This window comes from Mus musculus, chromosome 11 (assembly GCF_000001635.26).
Source record: "Mus musculus strain C57BL/6J chromosome 11, GRCm38.p6 C57BL/6J".
Lineage (NCBI taxonomy): Eukaryota > Metazoa > Chordata > Mammalia > Rodentia > Muridae > Mus > Mus musculus.
Window position 1 is genome coordinate 20,016,519 of NC_000077.6, and position 21,137 is coordinate 20,037,655.

General features: G+C 48.3%; 1 protein-coding gene and 1 long non-coding RNA gene across 9 annotated transcripts in view; one reads left to right on the top strand and one right to left on the bottom strand.

Moving 5' to 3' along the window:
* Spred2 (sprouty-related EVH1 domain containing 2) overlaps window positions 1-7,508 on the top strand; it is a 99,585-nt gene extending 92,077 nt beyond the window's left edge. For 3 of the 4 annotated variants that reach the window (XM_006514456.4, XM_006514458.4, XM_006514457.4), the window contains exons 5-6: window positions 1,534-1,671; window positions 4,273-7,508. In XM_006514456.4, coding sequence (XP_006514519.1) covers window positions 1,534-1,671; window positions 4,273-4,929 — 795 coding nt within the window. In that variant the 3' untranslated portion in view covers window positions 4,930-7,508. The remainder of the gene's footprint in view (window positions 1-1,533; window positions 1,672-4,272) is intronic. The other variant, NM_033523.4, reaches the window with a different exon arrangement.
* An 803-nt stretch (window positions 7,509-8,311) lies between these two features.
* Window positions 8,312-20,094, bottom strand: Gm39603. Of its 5 annotated transcripts, XR_872273.2 has the most exons (5): window positions 18,758-20,094; window positions 13,422-13,429; window positions 11,943-12,167; window positions 11,116-11,186; window positions 8,312-9,744 (listed from the first exon to the last, which is right to left on the bottom strand). It is a non-coding gene; the product is annotated as a predicted gene, 39603 (long non-coding RNA). The 5 variants fall into 5 exon arrangements; XR_872272.2 differs by lacking the exon at window positions 18,758-20,094 and having other exon boundaries at window positions 13,422-13,466; XR_872274.2 differs by lacking the exons at window positions 13,422-13,429; window positions 18,758-20,094 and adding an exon at window positions 12,833-13,176.
* Between the last annotated feature and the right edge of the window lie 1,043 nt (window positions 20,095-21,137).

Sequence of the window (21,137 nt, forward strand, 5' to 3'; positions counted from 1 at the left end):
TTGATCTCTTGTTAGTCAGTTGACTCTTGAGCCCTGATGATTAGCATACACACATTTTTAGCCAAAGTATTACAATAACATCCCTTACTCCAAGTCTAGAGAGTGTCTTTGGTACCCTCTGAAACCCAGAGGACCAGGCCTCCATTGTCCATGTTTCTCTCAGAATTCTTAGCTTCCAAGATCTCTCGAGAATGACCCATTAAGTTTTCAGTCCTCACCAGGAAAAAGCCAATCCCTGAGAGTAAAGGACAGCCAGGGCTGCAGAGACAAACCCTGCTGTCTCAGAAGGGAGTGGGGACGGGCTTTTAGTTCTACTTGTCATAGTGTCTGGAAGCCAAGGTCAGGAATGGATCAACTATGCCCAGTCACAGGAGAGTGGCTGGTAGGAGCCAAGTATCTATCTTCCACCATGGCCCAGTACTGTTTTTACATTTAGAAAACCAGCTTGTCTTTCCAAGGCCTTGCTGCTGGGCCTCTCCAACCATTGAGGTAACTACTTCATTCACATTGAGACATTCTGTTCATTCTCATGTCTAAGACAACTCAAGACTGGAAAGCCAGGAGTGATGGTTCATATTCTATAATCCCAGCACTTGAAATGTAAAGTCTAAAAACCAAGCCAGTGTGTGGGGGTGTGGTGGGGGCAGAGACAGAGAGATGAGATATGGCTCAAAGGTTAAAAGCACCTACTACTACTACTAGCACCCAGCTAAGATGGCTCACAACCACCCACCTATAAGCTCCAAGGGATCCAGTGCCCTCTGCTGCCTCCATGGGCACCTACACTCAAATGCACATTATTAAAAATGAAATAAACTAGGCCCATGGAGGCCAGAAAAGAGCATCAGCTCCCCCCAGACCTGGAGTTATAGGCAGTCGAAGCTGTCTGTAGGTGGTGAGAATCTGGGCATTCAAGTCTGCTCACCCCGGGGCCCCTTCCCGCCCATACCTTTAATCCTGCACTGGGGAGGCAGAGACAGGGCTGGGCGGTATAATGAGTTCCAGGCCTGCCCGGGCTGTGCAGCCAGACCCTGTCTCAAAGATAAATAGATCTTAAAAATAGCCGGGCATGGTGGCACACGCCTTTAATCCTGGCACTCGGGAGGCAGAGGCAGGTGGATTTCTGAGCTCGAGGCCAGCCTGGTCTACAAAGTGAGTTCCAGGACAGCCAGGGCTACACAGAGAAACCCTGTCTTGAAAAACCGGGAAAAAAAAATTACGGGGATTTGAAGGTCCAGAGAGATGTCACGACCAGGAAACAGATAGCATTTGCATTAGTGCATGTTAGAGCTTGCGTGTTTTGTAATTGTTTTATTTGTGTGTGTGTGTGTTTGGAGGGAAGGGTTTCGTTGCGCGTGTGCTCACGTGTGTCATGGCAGACGAGGTCAGAGGACAACTTCTGGGAATCGTTTCGCATGCTGTAGGTTCCAGGAAGTGGCATCTCACGCGTGGTCCGGGTACTTTTCACTACCGAGCAGGGCTTTTGTTGTTTTTTGTTTTTTTAATGAATGTTTATTGCTTCTCTCCAAACAGACAGCTACGGACAGTTCTTCTAATTCCTCGCAGAAGAGGGAGCCGACTACGAGGACAATCTCCTCCCCCACGTCCTGTGAGCACCGGAAGATTTATACCCTTGACCCATACCCCATGGACCATTACCACCCTGACCAGGTGAGCCGGGCACGTCATCCCTCTGGAAACATAAGCATAGCTCTGGGCTGGACTTCCCTCCCTTCCCCCCAGCCCAAGCTACTTCTGCCCACCCACTTTCCCATTCCCCTCGGTGGAAGTGCTGCTGGTGTTAGCAGCTTAGCCTCACACAACACCTTGCCTCACCCTGTGTGTGCTCTGTCTGGCTTAATCCAAATCACCCCACAAGGGCAGGGTATGAGCACCCGTAGTTTATCAATGGGAACCTGATGATGTGTGGAGTGCCCGTCCTAGGTAAGGGGAAGGGGTCCTAGGCAAGACTTCTGCTCGGCTCCCTCTGTATTCCCTCCAAGGGGCCTCCTAGCTGTGAAGGTGTAGGGCCCTAGTCAAAGCGAAAGAATGGTACACTCCAGCTTGCCCCCTGGCCTGCGGGCTCCAGGCCCAGGCTTGCTCAGGGAGATATAGCTGCAGTCTGAATTCAATAATTCAACAAATATTTGCTGAGTGGCTCTTTTGTAGAACAAGTTCCCAAATAAATCCTGGGGTATGGATCAATGCCCGTGTGGGTTACATGGCCCCTGGGCTAATTTGAAAGGAAAAGAAACAAGCACCAGGCAGGGAGATTTTGTTTTGTTTTTTTTTGTTGCTGTTTTAAGATGGTTTTACTATGTGCTTCTAGTATTTTGACATTAAAATGTCTTTTATTAGCTGGGCATGGTGGCATACGCCTGTAATCCTGATTTGGGGATGCTGAGGTAGGCCAGCCTGGGCTACATGATAAGCTCCAAGCCAGGTTGAGCTAGAAGTAGGAGACCCTGTCTTAACAAACAAAATATTCATTTTAAAACTAGGTGTGGTGGCATATGCCTGCAGTCCCAGCACTTGGAGGTTGTTGCTGTGTGATACAAATAAATACCTTAAAAAAAAAAAAAAAAAAAAAAAAAAAAAGCAAGAGGGGAAGAGAGCTGACTGTGGTGGGAAAAGCAGCAGGCTTAAGGCCCCTGGCCATGTTGTATCTACAGCCTAAAGAATAATTGTACTCAGGTCACCTTCACTCTTTTATACAGTCCCTAGCGAATTCCTGCCTAGAGAATCGAATTCCTGCCTAGGGAATTGTGCTGCCTACAGTGGGTGTGGTGCATCTTCCTACTTAATCAAGATAACCCCCTACGAGGCTATCTCTAGTAATTCTCATCAAACTGACCCTTGAGATTAACCGTCAAGGATGCTTAGAGGAGTCAAATCTGATCAGCCTCTGGAACCTGCTTATCTCTCTTGCATTTGTGCGTCTGTCCTTTCAATCAGATTACAATATCAGCCCCAGCTAGTGAACCTTGTATGCTGCTTTCTTTAAAAAGTATTTTTCTTTTGTAAAGGGCCAGTGAGGTGTCCCTTACAGCAAAGATGCTAGAGACCTGAATTTGACCCCCAGAACCCTCAAAAGGATAGAACCAACTCCATAGAATGGCTCTCTGATCTCTACACGTGTGCTGTGGAATGCATACCAACTAAATAAATAAACCGAGATAAGGTCTCACTATGTGGCCCTGGCTGTCCTAGAACTCACAGAGATCTGCCTGCCTGTACCTCCCAAGTGCTAGGATCAAACCATACCACCACATCTGCCTATAATTTTGCTTTTAGGCATCAGTGAGGGCTGGGCAGATAGAAGTCTCCGTGGTTAAGAACCTGATGTCCTTGCAAAAGATCCCGATTCACATCCTATCACCCACCACTGGTGGCTCACAACTATGTACAACTCCAGTTCTAAGATATCCAACTCCCTCTTCTGTCCTCCTTGGACATCTCCACACAGGGATACACACATACATGCAGGCACACAAACCCGTGAAACAAATTTTTCAAAAAAAAAAAAAAAAAAAAAGAAGAAGAAAGTCTTGAGGCATTCGGTTCATGCCTATAATCCCAACACTTACGAGACAGATCTCTGTGAGTTCCAAGACAGCTGCACTTCACAGCAAGACCCTGACTCTAAATAAATAAGCAACTGGCATTTGTACGGATGAGTACACACAATATAAAAGTGAGTACAGAACTGCTGTCCCCTTTTAGAGATTGGATCCGCACAGGATCTGGGAGCAGCTGACCCGAGAGAGACGGGACGTAGAAATTAAAAGTAAGACAGGACTATTTTTCCTCTTCCGGCGGAAATGTCACTCCTTTGTGAGACAGGGGTCTCCTTGTAGCCCAGGCTGGCAGAGAACTCACTGAGTATCAGATGACCCTGAATGCAGCGATTTCCCTCCACCCACATCCTGGGATTACAGGCGTGGTCTCACGCTGGGTTTATAGGCTTCTGAGGCCTGATTGACTTCAGGGCTCATTCTTGCTGGGTAAGAATTAGCAGCTGGGCTCAAAACTGCCCCCAAGGTGGGCGACCATCCTATGTACATGGTCTCTCCCACGGGAAGGGCAAATCTGCCAGGTTCCGCTCACAACTAAGGCAATCTTGTGAATCTGACAAGCTTGATTCGGTTTCCGCCTTTTCCTAAAATGCCCGGAAGAAATGTCCAGGAATCTTTCTTCACCGCGGTCTTTGGCAGCCAGCCGGCTGTCAGTGGCGCCCCGGGCTGTAACACTGTCTGGTTTTTCCCTGAACAGCGGTTGCCGCGGTCCTACCCCCAGGTCACCTTCCCAGAAGATGATGAAGAAATTGTACGCATCAACCCCCGAGAGAAGATCTGGATGACCGGTTATGAAGACTACCGGCACGCGCCGGTTCGCGGCAAATACTTAGACACCACAGAAGACGCGGACTCCTACGTGCGCTTCGCCAAGGGCGAAGTCCCCAAACACGAATATACCTATCCCTATGTTGATTCTTCGGACTTCGGCTTCGGGGAGGATCCCAAAGGTAGTGTGATCAAGACACAGCCGCCCAGGGCCAAGTCCCGTCGGCGGAAGGAGAACGGCGAACGGTCGCGGTGTGTGTACTGCAGGGATATGTTTAATCACGAAGAGAACCGAAGGGGCCACTGCCAAGACGCGCCCGACGCCGTGAGAACTTGCATTCGCCGGGTGAGCTGTATGTGGTGCGCGGACAGCATGCTGTACCACTGTATGTCCGACCCCGAGGGAGACTACACTGACCCTTGTTCGTGTGACACAAGCGATGAGAAGTTTTGCCTCCGGTGGATGGCTCTAATTGCCTTGTCTTTCCTGGCCCCTTGTATGTGCTGTTACCTGCCCCTCCGGGCCTGCCACCGCTGTGGAGTGATGTGCAGGTGCTGTGGTGGGAAGCACAAAGCCGCCGCGTGACTCGGTTCCCCTACTTTCTGCTTCTCCATCCACGGCCACGGGCAACTTGTCTCTTGCGCACTCCCCCATCCTCTCCCTGGTTCCCTTCCAACTCCAAAAGGCTAGGCCAATAAGAGGAGGCCAGGCTCTGTGGTCCCTTGGTGACATCATTCCAAACCTGGGGTAGCTGCCGCCCCCTGTGTCAGCCACATACCCCCTCTCGCAGTGTTCTGAGGAAAGGAGCCTTCGGCATAGACTCGTGTATTTTACCAGCCTATAATCGTGCTGAGTGTTGGTTTCCTGCCCCTCCTTCCCACCTTTCTGGTTCTGCAGACTTGGAGGGGTTTATTGACTCTCCCCCCCCCTCCCCCGCTCTGTGACTTTTTTTTTTTTCTTCTCCCCATTGGGTTTGCCTGTCGCTAACTAGCATAGGTCCCACAGAGATGTGACAGAATGATGAAGCCGGCACCACAGCATGTTGTTATGTGAGGAGGCAATCTGGATAGCAAGCATGTACCACAAAACAGTAGTACTTTAACCCCTAATGCCACGTCTCCCCATCAGCTGCCGGTTTTGTCTTTAACCTGCTATCATCTCTTCTCCTGCCCCTCCCTCCCCATGAATTAATTCACTAATGCAAAACAATCACTTTTTAAATGACTTTTTGAGCCTTAAATCCATATTCACTTGTGAGAATCAGGAAAGAATTCCTCGAGTTGCTTTGCATCCTCTTGGACCAGGGCTTGCAAGGCGATTTGGGTTTCTGTGAGCTTGCCCAGTTGACCCGAAAAATAGGACTTTTTAGAATTGCATTGCCACTTCTAAAATCCTAGCAATACTTAGAATAACACATCAGTGAGATAAATTTTACTCAATTATTTTACAAACCAAATTGAGTTATTCAAACACAAGCCAGTATTCTGTGAACAAGTTCCAGATGAAAAACACAGAAGTTGTGAATGAAGTTGTAGCCATTCCCTGCCCTGCACTATATTTTTCAGGGTGCATTTTAAATACTATTGATTCAAACAGTGGTGGCTTGCGTTTTTTTAGGTATATATTTTTGGTTAGTTTTTTGGGGGGGGTTGTTTTGTTTTTTTAATTTGAGGCTCAATTCTTCATTTATACTTGAAAAAAACAAGGCCATATGTAAAGAAAAAAAAAAACCCTCTTTCAATGCCTAAGTGTCTTCTTCTATCACTCCACACCCACAGTTGCCACTTGGGGTGCACAGATAAGGGTAGGTCACCAACTGATTATGCCTGTCTCTGAGCCATGCAAGAGGCTCCTAATGTGCTGGGGGGGGGAGCACATATGCATATATATATATGAGAATAGCCAACTTCTACAGAAAAAAGACAAGTGGAAGTGGTTTACCAATACCTAGCATGGTACAATCAGAGCTCCGTGGGGACTGTAGGGAGCAGGGTGTTACTACTGGCCGTTCTTCCCACAGTGATTAACGGTAGAGATCAAGCTCAGTCCCCTTTATCCCCCCCCCCCCCCAAGCTCAGTCCCCTTTAGTCCTTCTTCCCCTCCCCCCTCCCCCATTGCACACAGACATCCGTCTTTAAAGGAAAAGGCCTTTTTTCCAGTCAATCAGTCAGTCAGTCAGTCAGTCAGTCATACTGGGAGAAGCTAGCCTTGCATCCCTAGCACTGTCTCTTCCTGGCAGTGCTTTCTGCTCGCCCGACAGACAGCCTGTCGTGTCTCTTTGGACAGACGGACCATCAGTGTAGATAATCAGCATGCTTGTGCATTACGTGGAGGTTGGAGGTGTCATCTTTGTTGGGATGACTGATTGGGGCTATCTGTTGTCAACAAGCGTCGTCTCCACCATTGTGGATGGAGGGGGTCTCTGTGCTAGGAGACTCTATAGACTGCCTCCAGCCGCCCTCCAGTGCTGTGGAGAGACTGTCCCCAGCCTGAGGGACTCTCCTCGGGCCCTCGCCTCTCTACCAAGCACAACACTAATCCTGTTTCCTTAAACCTCCGTTCAAGTGCCCCTATTTATTTCAGTGAGAATGCGTGTCCGGTTGCCTCTGTCCCTGTTTGTGCGTCCTTCCTCCCAGCCGGTTCCCACCCTCCTAAGGGTTATGCCAGTGGATCTCACGCCTCTGTGCATCACCTATCTTTGGTTTGTGAAGGCAGCAGTTAAGGGCACAAAGACAGCCATGGGGACATTTATGTAAATATGTTTAATTGCCACACTGCAGCTGAACGGTGTGTAGTATTTTCCCAGTCAGCTTTGCCATACTGACGTCAATCATTTGAGAGAAATTATTCAGATTTTATTTTTATATCCATGGTAACAGAACCTAACCAAAAGGTTTCCCGTTCAGAAGTTTCCTTAGCTCTCGTCCCAAGCTATTCGCTCACATTAACAAGTCAAAGTGCCTGAAGCATAACTCATTTACCTGTATACTAAAACCCCTGTTGTACTGATTTTTTTTTATAATAAGCCTTTTTACCTCTGTAAAAATATATATATATACAAGTGTATGATGTACATTTTAGTTCTTAACTTTTTTATGGTTTCTAATATGTATGACCAATGTAGCCATTGCTTTGAAATGTAAATATAAACACGTCCTATCCGACTATTGGCTTTGGGGTATTTGTCGGGCTGGAGTCCTCACACACAGAATGGGATGGGGTTTCCTTCAAAGAAAAACATGAGACGTGGGTCTTTTTTTGTGAGGCCCTTCCCACCTGTGGTTATATTCCGGGGGGCGGGGGGGTGAATAACATATCCCCTTCCTCCACAGGGAGAACCCCATTCCTTCCTAGCCAGTCTTGCCTCAAGCCCTCCTCAGAGAGAAAGGCTGTACTTCCTTTGAGCTGTTTTCTCCTCATCCCTGCTGAAGCCCAGAGTGGGGTTGGAGGTGGGAGGCCGTTCGAAGACTGCACCAGCCCATGGTCTTGGGCAGCTCTCGGCTCACTTTCCAGCTCTTCTGGATACCAGAAAGCTACAGCATTCCCCAGGCGAAAATAAAATAGTTATTTTGAGGATTCCAGAAGAGAAGTGGTTTCTCCATAGTTCTTCCCATCTTAGTTTTCACTTTCCCCAGAAAGGAGGGTGTTTCTAAGCCACTGGCAGATATCAAATACAAGATGGGTGCTTAAAGTTAGGATAAGATTTAAGGCTCCCCCAAGAGCTGGTATGGGGGTGGGGGGCAACATCCTGAACCCTCACTTGACGTACACCCTTCCCAGTGTTCTACAGCCCTGACACCAAAGCTAAGAATGGGAATCGAGGTGATCTAAAATCAACGAGGCACAGGGCCTGTGTGGGCCGGCTAGTGACAAGCTTCCAGGTCCCTCCCCACATGAAAAGTGGGCCACTTGTTCCAACTGCTTCAGGAATGAACAGAGACTTCAATATCAGGAACCAGGCTGGCTCTGGCTGTGACTCTCATTTTTATTCCTCCAAAAAGTGAAGTGTTCGTATTCAGTTCACACTTAGGGGGGCCCGTAAAGAGGTGATGTCGCTGGATCAAGGCCCTGTGGAGAGTCTGCTGTCCGATGCCTACCTTTCTCGGTTTCCTCTTGTATAAATGTTACAGGACCCAAATCCAGCTACCTGTCCTTCCTTTCCCCCTTGCTAAGGGGGATGAAATCTTACCAGAAGCAAGAGTTGGTCTGTCAAGGAGGTTGAGCTGGAGCAATCTGGTATCACAAAACATACCACCTTAATTTTTTTTAAGTTTTATTTTTATTTATGCTTGAAGGATTTTTGGGGGGTTTTTGTTTGTTTTCGTTTTTTATTTATATGTTGGTATAAATATATGCAAGTGTCCGTGGAGGCCAGAAGAGAGTATCAGACCTCTGGAGCTGGAATTGTAAGTAGTTGTAAGCTACCCGGGATGGATGCTGGGAATTGAACCCTGGTCCTACAGACAGGCATGGACCGCCCAACCTCCACATCTGGTGAATTTATTCAGTGATACAAACCATCTACTTTTAAAGTGACTTCGAAGTATTGAGCTTTGAGACAAATGTGTTGAGGCAAAGATGACTCCAGAGCCACTCAGCAGGAAAGAGGACTTGACACACCATCAGAGGACTCACCTGCACCCACATGACAACTCATAATCTGCAGTTCCAGGCCATCTGTGGGCACCAGGTACATATTAAGTACACACACACACACACTTACACAAACACACACACACTCACACAAACACAGAGAGAGAGAGAGAGAGAGAGAGAGAGAGAGAGAGAGAGAAGCAAAACACTCCTACACAAAAAATAAAACTTTAAACAAAACAACAACAAAAAACTAACCACCTTAAGTCCAGACATACCTTTAATCCCAAGGCAGGAGGATCTTGAAACCTCCTCTACAGAGAAACCTTGTCTCAGAAATAAACAAAACAACAAAGCCCATCTAAAGCAAGATTGGTGACAAAAACCGGGGGATTGCTTTGACTTCAGTGTTGGCTTGTGCTCTATAATGAATTCCAGGAGCCCGAGCTAGCGAGCTAGCGTGTCCAAAGGCCATCTTTCCAGGAAGCCAATAGAGATTTACATAGGATTAGCACTAGCTATCAGGTGCCTTCTCACAGAGGGGGGCCTGCACAAAGAGAACACATCTCAGAGCGCATCACTTCTTTCTAGGGCCACTCCACACTGATGAGGTTCATCTGTTCTGCTCGGGGACATCACATGTGGAGAGGCTGCCCAAAGAAAACAGATCCCCCCCTCGTGGTGGAAAAGGGTCAGGTGAGGTGAGATAGGATGTGAAGGCTGGCCTGGACAAGTACAGCCCTCAGAGGTTCCGTAACGCGATCCGCAGGACCCAATCACTTCCTCGGTTCCTTGTTTGTTCTGGCCCTGAGGAAAGATGGGTTGCTGAAGAAGACAGCCTGCTCACTGCACAGTAGGCCGAAGCACATGGCAGACAGTTTGTTAATGAATCCACAATTCACTCCATACTTCTTTTTCTAACTGCACATTTCGGTTTGGTTGTGCTTTCTTCCTGACACTTATGAATATCTTAAGTCAATGATGCCTGCAGAGGCACACAGCTCGCTGGACTCTGGGCAGACAGAATGTACAACGTGGAGAAAAGCCAGTGACCTGTCAAAGCAGTTCTGTGGACAGAGCTGGTACCAGCTCAGAGGAACTTGCCCAAGATAGAGACACAGTATATTCAGGGGACTGTCTGAACTCGAGACACGTTCCCCTGGATGGTGGACATCCATCCCCAAAATTAGGCCACTCACTTCCAAGGGGAAAGCATGGGCTCTGAAGGACCTGCAGGACAGTTGCAGTTTGTCATGGAACACAGGCAGGCTTGTAAACGGACACCCGAGCTCGTGCCAGCAGCCAGAGCTACAGGTGACCTTACTGCAGGCCTCTGGGCTTTGTGGTAGTGAAATAAGACGGCTATCTACCCCACACCTGTTGGATCTGTTTTCTCTCTTAGCAGTGCTGGGAATCAAACCTAGGGCCTTGTACAAGCTGAGCCCCCACAGCTCCCACCCTAGCCGCATGGGGTCGGCCTAAGCCAGACCCTTGAAGGGCAGAGAACCCACCCTGCAACAGTGCCGGCCTCAGCCTCTCTCCCTGACCTCTCAATCTTGCATCTTTCATATCTTGCAAGCCAACACCAATGGACAATACTGCCAAACTCTGCATCCAACTTGGGATGGAACCCAACCCTGCATCTCACCCCTGCACCCCACCCCTCACCCCTGTACCCCACCCCAAACCACACAGCCTCTGTATGCTGACCCTGGAGAAATACCTTCCTAGACACCTGCTTTTGAGGACCAAGGAACCTCTTCCGCTTATTCTTTTCTTTAAATGAACTTGAATAGTCAGTGGGTATGGTTTTTGCCTTCAAGGCACATGGTCCCAGCAGAAGCCAGGCCTCTCTCCTTGCAGTGGGTGCTAATCTCTTCAATAGTTAAGCTGAGTTGCTTGTGAGTTGCTCACACCTTTCCTCCAGGAACAACAGATGCTCTGTCCCAGGCTGTGGATGGTGTGGACTGGGTGGTTTCTAAAGGGCTTTCTTCCCTTCAGCTCGTACTCAAAGTTACAGGAACTACTGAAAGGGGCGCTGAGTGCGAGCCCACTCCTGTGCTTTGGGGCTTAGCTCAGAGGTAGAACTTTGCTCGTATGCATGCGGAAGGAACTAGGTTCTTTTCTCAGCACAAAACAGACCACTGGATGATTTATAGTATCTATCTGTGCACCCACCTTTAATCCCAACACTTGGGAGTCAGAGGTTTTCTGTGGATTTGAGGTCTCACTACATAAGAGACTTGTCTCTAAAAGAAAAAAAAAAGTTTAAACATTTTTTTAAGAAAATGAGAAAAACGAGTCTAATAATTCAAGGAAGACAGCTGCCAGTGTGTGCTGCCATGGTAAACTCAGGCACTCAAACACATATCTGAGTTTTGAAAAAACGTGTTTGACCAGTTGCCCAGTAGATTTTCCTCCTCGTGAATAACGACCTGCAGTTAATGACCATGCTCCTGTCCTTGAGGCCCATGACCTCACCTTTGGTCTGAGACCTGCCGCCACTTTGCATATTACTGTAAGGCCGCCAGGGAAACTGCCAGGGCGGTGCACGGGAGTGTCGGCTGAGTGACAGGAAGAAATGAGAATCAGTTGGGCATGATGACACCTCTGCCCATACTGTATAATGCTTGCTGGAATCTCTGCATGGAGGAGGCAGAGGCTCAAGGTCAAGGTCGTTTGAGGCCAGCCTGGGCTATATGAGATCCCGTCTTTTAAAAAAAAGCGGGGGTAGAGGTATAGTTCAGTGGTAGACGAACACTTGTGTGATTTCACTCCTCAGCGCCACTTGGGTAGGGGGCAAGGTGTATGTGTCTCTATGTGTAATATATAAAATAATGGGAATGAAGTGGGCCAACTCTCAGAATAACTACTATTCATTGTACTTTTGCTTCCAGATGGTCAAAGTATGCAGCTATAAAGTTATACCTGGGCAAAAGATCCACTCAGAACAGAGATTGGATGTGACAAAATAGTACATTCTCAGATTCCACAGAGCAGCTAACCTTTAAGAAATTGCCAGTTGCGAGAGTTACCACTGAAGGCCAGGTGGATGTGGAGATCTGAGCTGCTGCCCGAAGCCACGTTGGTGACAGTGAGCTGTGCTGCCCCTGGGGTTGATGCTCATGGTCCTTGTTACCACCAAAGGCCTTGGGAATGTCCATGGTCTGTCTGCGGCCCGTGCTGTAGCCAGAAACCATGTGGACGTCCATGATCCTTGCTGCTGCTGACTGTAAAGGGCAAGCATGCTTCTTTTGCAGTGGTATTGATGATTGCAGACTCACAGTTGAGAATGAGAGACATAGAAGACCTCTGTGACTGCTTCTCTCCCCCACCCCCACTTCCCATCCTCCAATCCCCTAAAAAGAAAGTCTGGACAGAAAGTCATTGGAAAAAAAAAAAACTCTAAAAAGGGAGCTGGGAGGCGGTGGCACATGGGTGGAAGCAAAAGTACAATGAATAGGAGAGTTATTCTGGAGGGGTTGGCCCACTTCATTCCCGTTATTTTGTATATTACACACACACCTTGCCCCCTACCCAAGTGAAATCACACACTCGCAATCCCAGCACTCCGGAGGCAGACAAATCTCTGAGTTCACTGCCAGCCTGGTCTACAGAGTGAGTTCCAGGACAGCCAGGGCTATAGTGAGACCCTGTCTCAAAAATTAACAACAACAAAAAAAGTTATGATATGGAGTGGGGAGTCAGGGAAAGATCGCTCAGTGGTTAAGAGCATTGGCTGCTCTTTCAGAGAATTTGGGTTCAATTCTGGGAACCCACATGGCAGCTCACAACTGCCGATAACTCCAGTTCTAGGATATCTGGAACCCTCACACAGACATACATAAAAGGCAAAACACAGATGCACATAAAATAAATGAATCTTAAAAAAAACCAGGTTGTGATAGGGATGCTGAAGTGTAGCTCTTCCAGCTGATGGCTTCTGGCAGGAGTCGGGGACGGAAGGACACCGTTTTCTTAAAGGGGCCGACCACTGGGAGTTTGACCGTGCTGTGGTGAGAATATGGGCAACACAAATTGCACTTGGTATTTTCTTTTTCTTTTTCTTTTCTTCTTTGTTTTAGAGAAAGTCACGAGAGAGAGTGGACCGGGGAGGACTGGGAAATAAGTGGTCAGGATGCATAATGGGAATTTTCCAAATAATCAAAAAGTACATGTTTAAAAAAGAAAAGAAAGCCGGGCGTGGTGGCGCACGCCTTTAATCCCAGCACTCGGGAGGCAGAGGCAGGCGGATTTCTGAGTTCGAGGCCAGCCTGGTCTACAAAGTGAGCTCCAGGACAGCCAGGGCTATACAGAGAAACCCTGTCTCGAAAAACCGAAAAAAAAAAAAAAATAAAAAAAAATAAAAAAAAAAAATAAAAAAGAAAAGAAAAAGCTGTAGTTGTGAATTTGGCTTAGTACCAAAGAACTAGTCACAAGATTTCAAGAAGTTATTAAAATCCTCTTACCAGCCAGGTGTTTACCTTTAATCCTAGCACCCAGAAGGCAGAGGCAGGTAAATTTCTATGAGTTCAAGGGCTGCTTGATCTATATAATGAAACCCTGTCTAAAGGGGAAAAAAAAAAGAGATTAAAACAGACATGTGCACAAATCCTCTTTTCCCTCCCATAACAGACCAGTCTGAAGTCAGATTTTCTCCATATATATTTTTCATCACCAAAATAACACCGTGGAGCTGGGGAGCTGGAAGGACAGATCAACGGCTAAGAACACTTATTCCTCTCGTAGATGACCCAGGCTGGGTTCCCTGTCCCTTCTGATGGTTCACATCCACCTGTAACTGCACACACACACGCACACAGAGACACACACATGCACACACACACACACACAGACACACACACACACAGACACACACACATGCACACACACACACACACACGTGCACATAAATAAAATAAGATAAATAGATATATTTTAAAAAACATATCCACAACAGATTGAGTTCACAAGCAGTTATGAGAATCCAGCTCTATTCCATTACAAATATTTGCAAAGTAAAAGTCTTTTCATTTGGGGCTGGAGAGATGGCTCAGTGGTTAAGACCACTGACTACTCTTCCAGAGGTCCTGAGTTGGATTCCCAGCAACCACATGGTGGCTCACAACCATCCAGAGATCTGATACCCCTTTCTGCTCTATCTGAAGACAGTGACAATGTACTCAAATACATAAAATAAAAGTCTTTTCATTTATATGGAATGGAGAGATGGCTCAGGGGTTGAGAGTACCAGCTGTTCTTCCAGAAGTCCTGGGTTCAATTCCCAGCAACCACATTGCAGCTCAACTGTTTATAATTCCAGGGGATCTAACGCCTTCACATAGACATACAAGCAAAATAACAATGTGCATAAAATACAAATAAAATCATTTTAAAGTTTTTTTTAAGATTTATTTTTGTTGTTGTTGGTTTGATTTGGGGAGTTAGGGATGGTTGGATGGTTCTTTTACTCTGGAGTATCTTTTTTTTTTTTTTTTTTTTTTTGAGACAGGATCTCACTATGGAGCCTTGGTTGGCCTGGCACTTACTATGTAAACCATGCCCAGCCACATTTAATTTATGTTGTATTTATTTATTTTTGTTTACTTTTTGTGCATTGGTGTTTAGCCTGCATGTTCATCTATGTGAGAGTGTATATCTCGGAGTTACAGTGAGCTGCCACGTGCTAGAATTTGAACCTGAGTCCTCTAGAAGTGCACCTAGTGTTTTCAACCTCTGAGCCATCTCTCCAACCCTCAGTTTTAATTTCTTTTTTCTTTCTTTCTTTTTTTTTTTTTTTTTTTTTTTTTTTTTTTTTTTGGTTATTCGAGACAGGGTTTCTCTGTAGCCCTGGCTGTCCTGGAACTCACTTTGTAGCCCAGGCTGGCCTCGAACTCAGAAATCCGCCTGCTTCTGCCTCCCAAGTGCTGGGATTAAAGGCGTGCGCCACCATGCTCTGCTCAGTTTTAATTTCTAATGCAGTCATATTAATAAGCATAACCAGGGAAAGCTGGGTGTGGTGGTGAATGCCTTTAATTCTAGCCTTCCCAAGGCAGAGGCAGATAGATCATGTTGAGTCTCTCTTGGTCTTCTCTATACAGCGTTCCATAGTGAGACCTTTTCTCAAAATCAAAACAAAACAAGAACGGATTTGTAAGGATCTTTGGGGCTGGAAAGTTGGGTCACCAGTTAATCGTACTGGCTGCTCTTCCATAGGATCTAGGTTTAAACCCCGGCACTCACGGTGACTCTCAATTGGCTGTAACGCCAATTCCAGGGAATCTGGTGCCCTCTTCTGGATTGCTTTGGCACTGCATACACGTGGTGTCCATTCATACATGTAAGCAAACCACCCCACACATAAAATAATAAAATTTGAATTATAAAACATCTATGTGTACCTACACAAGAGTCTTTGGAATTCTCAATAACCTTTAGGTATATAAAAATATATTGAAAACAGAAAACGTTTGCCCTCTTCCTATTTCTGGTCAACAGAATATTTTGTGGTTATTTCCAGCCCTTTTCTCTTTTTCTTGGTGTGTGTATGGTGTGTGTGTGTGTGTGTGTGTGTGTGTGTGTGTGTGTGTGTGTGTGTGTGTGTGTTGTGTGTGTGTGTGTGTGTGTGTGTGTGTGTGTGTGTTGTGTGTGTGTGTGTGTGTGTGGTGTGTGTGTGTGTGTGTGTGTGTGTGTGGTGTGTGTGTGTGTGGTGTGTGTGTGTGTGTGTGTGTGTGTGTGTGTGTGTGCGTGTGTGTGGTGTGTGTATGGGGTGTGTGTGTGTGTGGTGTGTGTGTGTGTGCATGTGTGTGTGTGTGTGTGTGTGTGTGTGTGTGTGTGTGCTTGCTTAGAATCTGACATTGGGTGTCAGTTTCTCTCTACCACCCCCTTTTTGAGAAGTTCTTTTACTGAACCTGGAACCCACCAATGAGCTTCAGCTCCCACCTGTCCCCAATGTCCCCAGCCCCTAACCTCCTGCTCCCACCTGTCCCCAATGTTCCCAGCCCCTAACCTCCTGCTCCCACCTGTCCCCAATGTCCCCAGTCCCTAACCTCCTGCTCCCACCTGTCCCCAATGTCCCCAGCCCCTAACCTCCTGCTCCCACCTGTCCCCAATGTCCCCAGCCCCTAACCTCCTGCTCCCACCTGTCCCCAATGTCCCCAGTCCCTAACCTCCTGCTCCCACCTGTCCCCAATGTCCCCAGTCCCTAACCTCCTGCTCCCACCTGTCCCCAATGTCCCCAGCCCCTAACCTCCTGCTCCCACCTGTCCCCAATGTCCCCAGCCCCTAACCTCCTGCTCCCACCTGTCCCCAATGTCCCCAGTCCCTAACCTCCTGCTCCCACCTGTCCCCAATGTCCCCAGTCCCTAACCTCCTGCTCCCACCTGTCCCCAATGTCCCCAGCCCCTAACCTCCTGTTCCCACCTGTCCCCAATGTCCCCAGCCCCTAACCTCCTGCTCCCACCTGTCCCCAATGTCCCCAGCCCCTAACCTCCTGTTCCCACCTGTCCCCAATGTCCCCAGCCCCTAACCTCCTGTTCTCACCTGTCCCCAATGTCCCCAGCCCCTAACCTCCTGCTCCCACCTGTCCCCAATGTCCCCAGCCCCTAACCTCCTGCTCCCACCTGTCCCCAATGTCCCCAGCCCCTAACCTCCTGCTCCCACCTGTCCCCAATGTCCCCAGCCCCTAACCTCCTGCTCCCACCTGTCCCCAATGTCCCCAGCCCCTAACCTCCTGTTCCCACCTGTCCCCAATGTCCCCAGCCCCTAACCTCCTGCTCCCACCTGTCCCCAATGTCCCCAGCCCCTAACCTCCTGCTCCCACCTGTCCCCAATGTCCCCAGCCCCTAACCTCCTGCTCCCACCTGTCCCCAATGTCCCCAGCCCCAACCTCCTGCTCCCAAGGCTTCTCATGTGGGTTCTGGGGCTCTGAATTCAGGACATCCTGCTTGCATGGCAAGCACTTTACTTCCACAAAGCAATCCCCTCCACCACCACCACCACCACCTCCTCCTCCTCCTCCTCCTCCTCCTTCTTCTTCTTGTAGGAGACAGGGTCACATGTAGCCCAGATTAGCCTTGAATTCATTATGTAGCCAAAAAATAGGTTTGAGCACCTAATCCTCCTGCCTCAGTCTCCTGAGTGCTGGGATTACAGAGAGATGCTTCTGCGCCCAGCCTGTCAATCCTGCCCTTCACTCCCTTGGCCTAGAGTGGCTCTGTCTCCTCTGGCTTTGGTTACTTTGTATCCCTATTCTGCTCTTTGTATCTTATCTTAGACCTTTGGTTCTTTTGTTCTAAGTCCAGTGAGTTCCGGCCCAGCATCATGCAGCTGTCACGACCGGGTTATCTGAACCCAGCATCTAGTTCACTCAGGACAGTAACATTCAGGGAGATGTGTGACTTCCGGGGCTTGAGGACAGCTCTGCTATCTTTCTGTTGGCCCTCTGTTGGTGTTTTTCCATTGCATAGGGAGCCATATGGCTCAGCCCTGGTCATCAGACAAGGCAAATGTGAATGGGTGCCCTAAGCTCCTTTGTGTAGATTTATGCCTGCTTAGTTTTGATGTTCATGCCTGGCGACTGTTACCAGGATATTTCTGAGCCAGCCAACAGTTGGATCTGCTGCCCACCTCTTGGGATCCTTAAGGGAGAGAATTCAGTATAGCTCCTATCCTGTCTGAGCAGCTGCACTCCACACCCTAACCTCTCTTCCATGTCTTTCTAAACATCTTGAGGAGTTGACACATGCTCAAAGCTTGCTCTCTGAGGGAGGGCCAGGGGACTTGGTGTAGGGCTCAGTTGGTAGTTACTAAAGTGTTTGCTTAACGCTGGGTTTGATCCTCAGCACCACAGCCAACAAGAGAAAACACTGGGAGAAGATAGTTTCTACCCTAGTGGAAGATGGTCATCAACCAAGAGGTTGGATGAAATAAAACTGGTCCTTTCAGCCCTAGGCCTGTCTGGCTCAGAGCTGCTAACGGGAATGGCAGGAAATCTGAGAACGCTCTCCTGCTCGAATCCCGGGACGATCCACTAAGTGAATGTCCTGCCAGGACACTGGCTCCTGACCTGTCTTTGCTCGAGGGCTGATGCCAGGTTTCTGGTTCCTGTGAGCTGCCTGGCAGTCTAATAGGAATACCTTAAGCCGTATCAGGTGCATCTTGCCCTGCATCCACATTCATCTGGGAGTCCTTGGGATTGATATTTGTGGCTTGATGCGAAAATCAACCCACGTAGTTTCCCTCTTTGTCAGGCTTGGATAATAACCACCTCCAACTCACGCTTTGCCGTGCTCCTTCAGTAACTATGGTTGCCTTTTGGGTAGCTTCCAAAAAAACCCTTCTCCCTTCCAAAAGAAAGAAAATCGATCCTGTCTGCCCAACCTTAAAAGCTGACAATTACAGCATCATAAAACCGTCCTGTTCAGTGCAGTGACAGAGAGAGAACTGATAGGACGCTGGGGTCACTGGTACTTCTGAGTCTCCCCATTTGGGCGCAGGAAATGTGGTGTGGCCCCTACATGACGCCTTTTGGTGACTGTCTTTGCTTCCTTACCAGCCTAGTGGTCCTTTAAAAGTGCATCACTGCCGGGCATGGTGGCGCACGCCTTTATTCCCAGCATTCTGGAGGCAGAGGCAGGCGGATTTCTGAGTTCGAGGCCAGCCTGGGCTACAAAGTGAGTTCCAGGACAGCCAGGGCTATACAGAGAAACCCTGTCTCAAAAACAACAAACAAACAAACAAACAACAACAAACAAAAGTTCATCACTGCAGCAGCCAAAGCCCAAAGAGTCCTATAGTGGGGTCTTCCATCCTTGCAAACCTGAGGTGCACCTGTACCGCCTTGGATGCATGCATGCCCCGAAGACCCGTTCATCTGCTTCTAAGTTCCTTTTGCAGAAAGCAGGCAACCTGGAAGGAGGTCTGAGTCAGAGCCCGGGGCCTCGCTATCGGCTGCCACACCACGGCAGGCTTGCAGACAGGGAGGGAAATAGTGGGCTTTCAGCTGGTGTTTTTGTTTTGAAGGAAGGGAGAAGGTGGAGGGCGGGAGAGATCTAAGGTGCACTCAATGTGAGTACATTTGCAGTATGGGGGTGGGGTGGGGCTAGGAGATCACGTGATCTGCATGACTCATCCCTCTCCAGAAGACAGAATGCTTTGCACTCGTCCCTCATCTTCTGGTATTTTGGAAGTCTTCTTCCTCCCTCAAATGCTGGGAAGAGACAAGGCCGGTGCTTCTCACCCCCTCCTAGGAGAGCTATGTCTGAACTTTCAAGTATCTCTGCATTTGCTTCATCTCCTCTCATCTGACTAGGGTTATTTCCCACCTCTCTACAAAGAACTGGGTCAGCTGCACCGTGGGCACAAAGGCCAGGGCGGGGAAAGGGAGGCAGCCCATACTCTCTGGAGTCTGACCTGACGCTAGTAACTGGATTGGCAGTGCTCACTGAGGGTGCCTGGGGCAGCCCCAGGCAGAGTTTGCATCAGCAAAGATGGTGGTCAGGCCGGGAAGAGGAGCCTTTCTCAGATGCAGCATCTCTACACTCCCTGTGCTGAGCTGAGGTAGATGCACACTCTGGCTGGGACCACAGGGCAGCTGCCCAGAGCTGGGAGTCTCCAATAGCTGACTGACCCTTAGGCTGTAGTGTGGCCCACAGTTAGAGGACACAGCAAGTTGCACAGTCTCTCGGGGCGTCTCATTCCCTTGCTGCTCGAGCCATGAGGAGGCTGGTCTGTTACCTAGGGAACGCTCACATTTCATTTGTTCTAGGAGATGGAGGACAGCCTCATTTCCTATGCTCATGGACACACTGCGTGTTCACTGCCTCCTGTTGAAAAACAGAGCTCTGAGGCTTTGAAGATAACTCTGTGGATAAGAACAGTTGCGCGGCAAGCCTGAGGACTTGGGTTCAAATCCCAAGAACCCACATTAAAAAGGCAGGCATGGCTGCATATACCCAGTATAGCAACAGGTTCAGTGAGAAATTCAGTCTCAAAAGAATAGGTCAGAGAGTGGTACAGCCATACACCTAGGGTCTTCCTGTGTGTGCATGTATGAGTGGGTGCAGGTGCGCGTGTGTGTGCACGAGCACATTGTATGCGTGCACATGTTCACACAAGTGTTCGTGCACACACACACACACACACACTTTTTTTTTTTTTTTTTTTTGGATTTTCGAGACAGGGTTTCTCTGTGTAGCCCTGGCTGTCCTGGAACTCACTTTGTGGACCAGGCTGGCCTCGAACTCAGAAATCCGCCTGCCTCTGCCTCCCAAGTGCTGGGATGAAAGGCGTGCGCCACCACACCCGGCTTCAACACACACATGCTTTTTAAAGAGAGTTCTGTACACCATGTGGTGGAGGCTCAGGAGGTTGAAAAAGGAGGATGGCTTAAGTCCTAGGTCTGTCTGGACTACACAGTAAGACCTTGGCTCAAAAAGACATAAGAAACAAAAGGAAAAAGATATAAATCTACGTCTGCAAAGCCAGAACTTTCAGAAGCCGGGTTTAGTGTTGCAGAACCACTGCAGCTAACAACTGAAATTCCCAGGTCTGCTGTGGCCTGTGCTTCCTGCTTTGGGGAGCTGTTGTTGGAATATGTGCCTGCTGATAATTTATGGTACTTAAGCGCAGCTTGTGTCTTGGAGGTTTTTGTGACTTATTTTATAAGATAGTTAGGAAAGAAAAGAGAAGAAAAGAAGAGAAGAGAAAAAGAAAAGGAAAGAAACATATTTTACAGATAAATCTGCCCAGCAACCCCTAAATGTTATTTTGGTCCCCAAAGCTATTAACAGTTTCCAACAATCCTGCATTCACTCCATGCTTGATGCACCCCTCCCCTGGGTCCACCAGCCTCAGCACATAGCAAACAGGCTCGATGTTCATCCCCCGGCCTCTTACAGTTGGTATGGTCATTTGACCAACTGTGGCCAGTAGCAAGACATTGTGGTATCAGGGTATGATTTATCCAGGCTCTTCCAAGTCACTCAAGATGAAAGCAGACTGGCTCACTTGGTATTGCAGGGTGACAGACAGCTGCTGATATGCGAGGACTATGACTCCCTAAAGGAGTGTAGTTACAACTGCTACAAGCCAGGCTTGGTGACACACACCTTTAATCCCAGTACTTGGGAGGCAGAGACAGGCAGATCTCTGAGTTTAAGGCCAGCCTGGGCTACAAAGTGAGTTCCAGGACAGGCAGG